Raw genomic sequence first — 8783 nt, 5'->3', positions numbered from 1 at the left:
CTTTATGAAAGTAGTCTACCCAGCATCTAATGATGCAAAACCCTTCTGTCATGATTGGTTATCAGTGTGAAGAGTTTCCAGTCCTGAGCAAACCAGAAAGGTATTCATACTCTCATATTTTTTTGACTGAGTTTTGTGGGGGTAAGCCCCACTCTGAAGAGGTTGATAACTTTACTGTCTAATTTTTTATTTTTCCTTCCAGAATGGGTTCTGGGTGGATTCCATGGATGGTGGCCCTCCTAGTGAGTGTAATCCGACTGGATTCCTCCATGACTCAAGTCAGAGACTCTCCAGGTAAGAACAGAGCAATTTTTTTTTCAGTTGTGTATGCAAGAATTGACATGGGGGAGGGATGCTTTTCCCTGTAGGTCCAGGCTGCAGACCAGATTGAACTGGCTTCTGGCTTCAAAGTGTTCTTCCCTTTGAAATTAAAATATGCCTCCCCTCTTTACCACACACATTGGACTGCTGGGAAAAGGGACTTCCTGTACCAGAGCCCAGCTTCAAGGAGAAGGGTGCTAGGAAGAAGGGAAACATTTTGTCTTGCTTAGAGTCCTTATTGTATCAATGCCAGTCTCAAGAACTGTATTAACTGGGGGTAGTCTAAGAATAGTTGCCATTTTTCCAGACAGGAGTTTGCTCTGATGGTTGCAACTGTTTTTATATTTAACCAACTGGGATACATGTGGAGGAAAGAAATTGGAAACAAAGGTTTCTTGTATTGGCATTTATTAACCCCAGTTTTGAGAATGAAGAGAAGTTGAATGCAGCATGCCTGTGCTCTGGTTCCTGGGTATGTGTATTTATTGCTGTTATTTTTCTAGCCAAGGAGATGGGCTGTGTGAACATGAGGCAGTATTACACCCTGAAAACATATTTATCAGCAGAAAATAGGATAAATTGTTTTAAAAAACGAGTCTGTTTGAACGTCAAAGTTTCATTAAATACAAAAGAGGAACAAACCTGGGAGGGCAGGGTGGGTAGGAGAAGATCTTCATTCTCCCAGAATAGAAACCTCTCTAAGCTTATAATGTCCATTAAGCAACACAAATGAAAAACAAACAGTCAGTTTAGATTAAGCTTATAATGTCCATTAAGCAACACAAATGAAAAACAAACAAACAGTTTAGATCTTAAATCTAACCCCAAAGTAATTTTCTTTTTCTGATTTAAACTGTAAGAAGGAAGAGCACTGGAGGTTAGAGCTGAGTTTAGCTGCTAAGAGCTGATTCCCGCAGGAAGGATGCTGCCGTCCTTCGCACTCAGCTCAGCAGTTCCCGGAGGAGGCCTCTGAGTTTAGAAATGAAAGTAAATTTACAATTCAGGATCAATAACAATTATCCCTCAAGCCTTAATTCATGCCATTTCTGCAGGTAGATCTTTTCTGACCAACCCGCCTTATCAATTGATTTGAATTTCCTTTTATTTTTGTTGTTCTCTAGTGCATACAGAGAATTGTATCAATCTTACCCAGTGAGTTCACAGCACTTGGCAATTATTTGTCGGTGCAAGGACTCTCTCCTCTTTCCTGGTCTGCATTTTCATGCCCTCCTTTCCTTACAGATCCATTCTAATGTGTCTGGTGTGTCTTTAACTATGAGGCTGGGCTTTAAGAATATTTAGCATTGTTTTTCATGTGTATTTAAAAATTTTAATAAACATTGTGCACTGAATCACATTCTGCTTTTTTTTTGGTCACTTAACACTATACTTTTGAGCTCTGCTTCAGTGTTGTTTTCAATGGAAAGCAGGTCAGGGAGGGTAAGTGGTTCTAGGTATAACTACTGGATATAGAACGAGAACCCAAATCAACTGAAACATAATCCAGGGCCGTTTACCACTTGGTTGCTTAAAATTTTTCAGATCTTCAAATCTATGACAGGTATCATTGTGTCTTAGTCCATTCTGGCTGCTGTTACAAAATACCACACAGACTGGGTGGCTTATAAACAACCGAAGTTTATTTCTCACGGTTCTGGAGGCTGGGAAGTCCAAGATCGGGGCGTCAGCATGGCTGTGTTCTGGTGGACACTCTCTTCCTGGTTCATAGGTGGCACCTTCTCCCTGTGTCCTAATGTGGTGGAAGGGTCTTGGGATCTCTCTGGAGCCTCCTTTACAAGGGCTAATTCCATTCATGAGGGAGGGCTCCACCCTCATGACCCAAGCACCTCTCAAAAGTACCTCCTACTGATAACATCACCTTTGGGGGTTAGGATTGCAACACACGAATTTTGGGGGAGGGGCACAAACACTCAGGCCAGAGCACGCTGTGTGCTCGGCGAATAAGAATTATACACTTTCTTACCAATGAGAACAGATTACATAATTTTTTAGTGTTAAATTACACTGAAGAACATGAGCAGAGTAGACCTTGTATGCAAAAATATGTAGCTCAAACTAATCAGTGTCAACATTGGTAAGGTGTCTGAAAGTAGAGAATCATAATGGACAATGGAATTACGTTTTTTTATTCCACCTTTAATGGCACTGTTTCATGTAAACCCCCTGCCCCCAAAGAAGGTTTAAGCTAATTGTGTATCCCCTATCACCATGTTGTTGTAGCTACTGGAAGGGTAGGGATAGTGCCAATGATGCTGATGGCAATATTAATCTTTGAGCCATGAATTAGAATTATTTTACTTCACACCAACAAAGTTAATGAAATCATTACCTGATTAGAGCCAACAGGGGGGTGAGGTCTCTAGGTAAGAGTGCAAGGGGAAAGGTCCAAAAGAAAATTCTTGGAGAAAACTCATAGTGAGGAAAAAGTATAAGGTGTGTTAGTTTCACATCAAAATGTGTACCTAGTCTGCATTTCTTTGCACATCCTCCCCCACCATCACTCCCTCATTTCACTCCAGAAGGAACGTATAGAATGAACTTGCTACGGACAAGAGTACTCTTGAATTATTTCACTTGGGGATGGATGTTTTCGACTTGATAACAGGGGTGTTAAGACCTTGGGCTTCTGAGAACTTGGCTTGGAGAAACCGGCACAGTGTCAGCAAAACACAAACGGTCAAAAAATACTTGTGGAATGAATGTTTATGTCTCTTGGGACTCTCTCTTTGGCTTGCCTTTTTTGGGTTCCATGTTTTCTGTTTGGCCGGCCCAGTAGGATGGGCCTCAGGCTTTCTTCCACAATGGATGTCTCTTTGCTAAATGGAACCAGGGTGGGGCCCAGGGGAAAAGAGGCTACTTTGACCTATTTACTGAAGTTAAAAGGCCTGCTCTCAAATCCATGTGGTCTGGCATAGTTTTACCATGTATGGGTTTCCACTTTTAAGTGGTGGTTGGGTTATAGTCTTTCTTGTTTTCTAGAAGATTTCGTGATTCAGGCAAAGGCTGACTGTTACTTCATCAACGGGACAGAGAAAGTGCAGTTTGTGGTGAGATTCATTTTTAACTTGGAGGAGTATGCACGTTTCGACAGCTGTGTGGGAATGTTTGTGGCGTTGACAGAGCTGGGGAAGCCTGATGCTGAGCTGTGGAACAGTCGGCCGGATATATTGGAGAGGAGTAGAGCTTCTGTGGATGCCCTCTGCAGGCGTAACTACAAGCTGGGCGCACCCTTCACTGTGGGGAGGAAAGGTGAGGTGGGAGGTGAGGTCTGTTGGGGTTCAGGAATCTTCCACATGTGAACCTGACCATGGGCTTTACTTCCTTACAATAGGCAATTTCCTGCTTCACGATATATGGCTTATGAGCAGGGAAGTCTCTGTATGTGTTCTGTCCCCAGTTGTGATTCACTCATTATACTCACAGGTCAAGTCACTGTGGTCTTGGTCCCAGACCCCCAAAGTTCTCAAGGATGTTAAGGACCAGTGGGCTCTCAAGTAGAAGGGGTAATTGTGGGAGTATCTGATAAGGCCTAACTCCTCCTTGGGGCATTATTATACCCCGTTTCTGAGTCTTGGGGGCAGAGATTTCTTCCCATTTCCACTTTCCCCTTGGGTAGTGTGAGAAGGAGATTAGGGGCAGAGATAGTCTCTCAAGGAACCTGTCCTGGCTTGGTGGTTTTCCTTCACAATGTCTCATTTTTCTCTCCCCTCCCAGTACAACCAGAGGTGACAGTGTATCCAGAGAGGACCCCGTCCCTGCAGCACCGCAATCTGCTGCTCTGCTCTGTGACAGGTTTCTATCCAGGCGACATCAAGATCAGGTGGTTCCGGAATGGGCAGGAGGAGAGGGTCGGGGTCATGTCCACTGGCCTCATCAGGAATGGAGACTGGACCTTCCAGACAATGGTGATGCTGGAAATGACTCCTGAACTCGGAGATGTCTACACTTGCCTTGTTAATCATCCCAGCCTGCTGAGCCCTATTTCTGTGGAGTGGAGTGAGAATCAGCTTCTTGTACTCTATAGTTCCGACTCAGGGTGATGCCGCCTCAGCACAGGGCCTGTGTAACCTCCGCATTCATCTTGGTCCCAAGAGTCATTCTTCTTTCCCCTGATCTGAGGGAGTCATGGAAATCAGGTTCCTTGGGTTAGGGTGGGAGAAGACATGGTAGATATCTATGCTTGTATCTTCCAAGAAATAAGGAGGTCTAATCACCTCATCACTTATTCCAACTGCGGGAACTAGTGTCCTCTAATACTTTGTCTTAGTAGGTTAGGGGGCATTCTTGTGGGCTGCAGGAATCAGTTGCAGAAACTCCATGAATGCAAACCTTGGCTTCAAAGAACCATTTCTAAATGTACTTCTCTTCTCCGTAGCATTTGCTTTGGTGTCCAGTACAGGCTCTGGGATGCCAGGAAGTCACATCGAATACTGGGAGCTTTCTACTAATTTTAAGACCTGTTTCCCATAGGAGCGCAGTCTGCATATTCTTGGAGAAAGATGCTAAGTGGAAGTGCAGCCTTCCTGCTTGGGCTGATCTTCTTTCTGGTGGGGACTGTCATCTGCCTCAGGGCTCAGAAAGGTAAATGAGCCTCTCAAGAGTCCCCCTGCCACCTGCCCCATGGTTCTCCCATTTCCCACCTCCCCTAACTTCAAAGATGCAAGGCAGAGAAAGCTGATTATACTTCTCAGGAATCACCAGGATAGTCCTTTCTGAAGCCAGAAACATTTCGTGGGGGGGGGTCAGCAGAGATGGAGTTCTGATATTTCAGGTCGCCCCCCACCCTTCAAGATAATCACAACATTTGGTCCTAATGAAGGGCGTTCTGTTTCTTCCCTCTCATTCCAGGATACGTGCCGACTCAGTTGTCTGGTGATGAGGTAATGTCTTCTTCCTTGTCTTTGGGTGGCCGATTGCTCTCCCAATGCTTTGGCCAGAGGGAGACATTTTGGGGATAGAATATGAGGCTGGCTCTGGCTGGGTGGCCTGGGGTGCCGAGTCTCTGGAATGCAAGGGTGGGGTCCCTCCTGAGACCCTGATCACTGTCCCTGCAGGTCTCAAGTGCAGTTCCTTCACCACAACCATGCTAAGGTCCCAACCAAAGCTTCTTGCCGTGGAGCCTGAAGTAGGACTGAGGGGATTGAGCCCAGGACTAAATGAGCCCTGTGACTTACCCTCACGTCTTCCTCTTTCCAACTGCACTCTCCACTGTCTCCAGAAGACAAACACTCAGAGGCACTGTTTTTTTTTCACTGTTTTTTATGACCTATTTTCTGTAAAATAAAACTGAGATACCAATAACCACACAAAATGTAGAATTTAATGAATTACCTAAGGCAAAACCCCTGTAATCACTACTCAGGTCAAAAAATAGAACTTTACCAGCCATGCAGGAATCTCCATGTACCTCAGACCCATCAACCCGCTCTGTCCTCTCAAAGGTAATCCTATTCTGACTGTAGAGTAACCACTTTGTTGTATTTTTTTTTTATTTCCTATTCACTCAAGTCTGAATTCATGACAACATAGCTTAGTTGACTTTTATGTCTCATACTTTACTGGTTTCTTCTGCATCCCTTTCCCTCCCTTATGATTAATATTTTGAAAAGCTTGAGGTATTTGACCTGCAGAGTTTCTCACGGTCTGGATTTTACCAATTGCATGCACCTGGTGCCGTTTAGCATGTCCTTCTGTCCTCTGCATTTTCTGCAAATTGGCATCTGGATGCAGAGGCTGGATAGACTTAGGTTTAATTTCTTTGGCAAGTCTGTGGGTGGCAATGTGTTTTTTCACCATAAGGCACAGACTGTCCAGTTGTGTCTCTTTTTATGGTGCTGTCGCTGTTGGGGCTCATTGCATAGGCCCTTTCATTCACTGGGGGCTGCAGAATTGGGATAGCCTCATTCTGTCATTCCTTCTTTATTCATATGCTTTATTGCTTCCATAAAGAAACACTTCCCTTCCTTTACTGGTGGGTTGCCCAGTGGTACAGTGGAATGAAAGGAGCAGTGTTTAACTCTTTCCCTTTATTAGTTTTCCAGCTAATGAATTTGGTTCCTACTGTTATCCAAAGGCGAGCAGTTAGGTTTACTTTTTCTTTTTCTTTTTTTTTTTTGTATCATTATAAGCTCAAGGATTTGAATGTATTTGATGGATTTTAGCTCATGGCAGTTTTTAGCCATGAGTTGAATCGTATCCCTTGAGGAGCATGGAAACTTCTTCAAGTGGCTCCCGAGTCCTTTTGACACAAGCCTTTTGATAGTTTCTTTGTTATCTGTTATATGACAAGATGTTCCAGGTTTATTCTGCACATCTCCTACCCAGACCTGCAATCAGCCTTTGTTTTAGAAAGCCCTGGCTTATTTTAGTGGGAAATGTCACTAAGACCATAATGTGGAGTTAGGAGTTTGTCATTATATCAGGTCTTCCTGGTGAAAACATAAATGTTTATGTACAATGTTAATATTTACAGAAGTAAAAATTTATATATCTATAAATAAAAAATTAATCCCTTCTATATTACACTTGTGTCTCCTTTCTTCCACACCAACAGTTCTGGTTTTCAAAGACACGGGGATACATACAATTAGAATACCCACCCATAACTCATTTGCTTTTACCACATGAACGCACACAGCAGTCTGATAATGATACTCATACTACAACCACCAAAATGATTACTGAAAACAGTTAATATTCCTTTTGCTTTGTTCTCTTCAACATTTTCCCTTTTTATAATTGTCCTATATCTATATTAATGGATCATACACCATTACAGAGGATACTTGCTCCCTTTTTAGTCTTAGTTCTGTGAGTAATAATATGTACAATGCCGACTACTCTTCCTTATGTTGGTGTCCCTCGAGTACAATGGTTCTCAAGTTGTGCTCTGTGGACTCCTGGAGGCCCTTGAGACCCTTTCGGGGGATCCGCAAGGTCAAAACTATTTTTATAATAATAATAAAATCTTATTTGCTCTTTTCACTGTATTTGTACAGGTGATGCAAAATCTGTGGTTGGGTAAAACTTTTGGTGCCTTAGCGTGAATCCAGGTAATAACACCAAACTGTACAGGTAATCATGGTATCCTTGACTGTCATGCACATGCAGTGAAAAATCCTCAAAAATGCCAGTTTCACTTAAGGATAGCCTTGATGAAGCAATAAAAATCATAAGTTTTACTAACCCTCAAATCTCAAGTAGGCACCTTTTTGATAATACACAGTGTGACAAATTAGCATTTCTGCTGCAACGTGATGGAAAGGCATTTATCTTGTGGAAAATCACTGTGTAACTGCTTGAGTTGTGGATGAAACCAGCCACCTCCTCTTTTTCTAATGGATTGTCATTTTTCTTGAAAGAGTGACTGACAGACACACTATGGTTATTATGCCTTGGGTATGTTGGGTAGACATTTTCTCAAAAATAAACAAAAGAAGTCTGTCACTTCAAAGAAAATGATATTGACAGTGAAAATCAGATTTTCCAGAGACAATTAAAATTTTGGAAAATTTGTGTTTACCGCAGCTTCCCAATAATAAAGATTATCTGGATGAGATTAATGGTGACATTACCAAATATGATCTTTTCATATTGTTTAGTGAACCATGTCAACATTTTAGAGATCGGCATAATCCTGTGAACCCCTTTCCAAAAGATCAATGCATGATACTGTGAAATTATCATGGTTAGAAGGTCCACTCAAAGTCAAGGTAGACCAATGAATTCTGACATAACAAAACATGAAAAGATCATTGATAAGTTTTCAGATTCCACATTGCAACTAATTTGCAAGAATCTGCCATTTGTTGAGTTTTACTATCTTACCGAAGAAGAATATACACAATAACTGAAAGGCTATTAAAATTCTTCCCCTCTTTCCAGCTACATATCTGAGTGAGGCCACATTTTCTTCATGTGTTTTAGCCAAAACAACATATTGTTACAGACAGAATGTAGAAAAATATATGACCAAGTGAGTCACAACTAAGTGAGACATTAAAAAGATTTTTTAGGGGCACCTAAGTGGCTCAGTCAGTTAAACCTCCGACTCTTGATTTTGGCTCAGTTCTTGATCTCAGGGTTGTGAGATCGAGCCCCACATGGAGCCCTTCATGGAGCTGTTTGGGGTTCTCTCTCTCTTCCTCTCCCTTTGTCCCTCCCTTCACTCATACATGCTCTTTCCCTCTCTAAAATAAATCTTTAAAAAGATTTTTTAAAATGTAAAAGAATTCCTTTTCTCTCACTATTTTTTCTGTGCTAGAAAATACAGCTAGTTTTCATAAATATGTTATTTATGTTAACGTGTCATGGGTTTATCACTGTTACTTAAACAAACAAATATTAAAAGTTTTTCTTTCTTTTTTTTTTTTTTAAAGATTTTTAAAAAAGATTTATTTGAGAGAGTGAGAGCACTAGAGAGAGAGAAAGCCCAGTGGGGG

General features: G+C 41.9%; 1 protein-coding gene across 7 annotated transcripts; it reads left to right on the top strand.

Moving 5' to 3' along the window:
• Positions 1-107: 107 nt before the first annotated feature.
• On the top strand, positions 108-6864 carry LOC100478290 (HLA class II histocompatibility antigen, DO beta chain). 7 transcript variants are annotated; one of them, XM_034660517.1, is made up of 7 exons: positions 148-294; positions 629-793; positions 3322-3591; positions 4057-4338; positions 4813-4923; positions 5191-5222; positions 5397-6864. In XM_034660517.1, exons 2-7 carry the CDS (start codon positions 772-774, stop codon positions 5430-5432), a joined length of 753 nt encoding a protein of 250 aa, XP_034516408.1. In that variant the 5' UTR covers positions 148-294; positions 629-771; the 3' UTR covers positions 5433-6864. The 7 variants fall into 7 exon arrangements, with proteins under 7 accessions (XP_034516409.1, XP_034516410.1, XP_034516411.1 ...); XM_034660518.1 differs by lacking the exon at positions 629-793 and having other exon boundaries at positions 108-294; positions 4135-4338; XM_034660519.1 differs by lacking the exon at positions 629-793 and having other exon boundaries at positions 109-294; positions 3463-3591.
• Positions 6865-8783: the final 1919 nt, after the last annotated feature.

Source organism: Ailuropoda melanoleuca, chromosome 5 (assembly GCF_002007445.2).
Source record: "Ailuropoda melanoleuca isolate Jingjing chromosome 5, ASM200744v2, whole genome shotgun sequence".
Classification (NCBI taxonomy): Eukaryota; Metazoa; Chordata; class Mammalia; order Carnivora; family Ursidae; genus Ailuropoda; species Ailuropoda melanoleuca.
Note: the sequence above shows the minus strand (reverse complement) of the source record. Positions and strands in the feature narration are given on the sequence as shown.

Coding starts and splice junctions, on each gene's coding strand:
- LOC100478290 (XM_002914347.4), top strand. CDS start 204: ATGGGTTCTGGGTGGATTCCATGGATGGTGGCCCTCCTAGTGAGTGTA. Junction 295..3,321: donor TCAAGTCAGAGACTCTCCAG/GTAAGAACAGAG, acceptor CTTGTTTTCTAG/AAGATTTCGTGATTCAGGCA. Junction 3,592..4,056: donor CTTCACTGTGGGGAGGAAAG/GTGAGGTGGGAG, acceptor CTCCCCTCCCAG/TACAACCAGAGGTGACAGTG.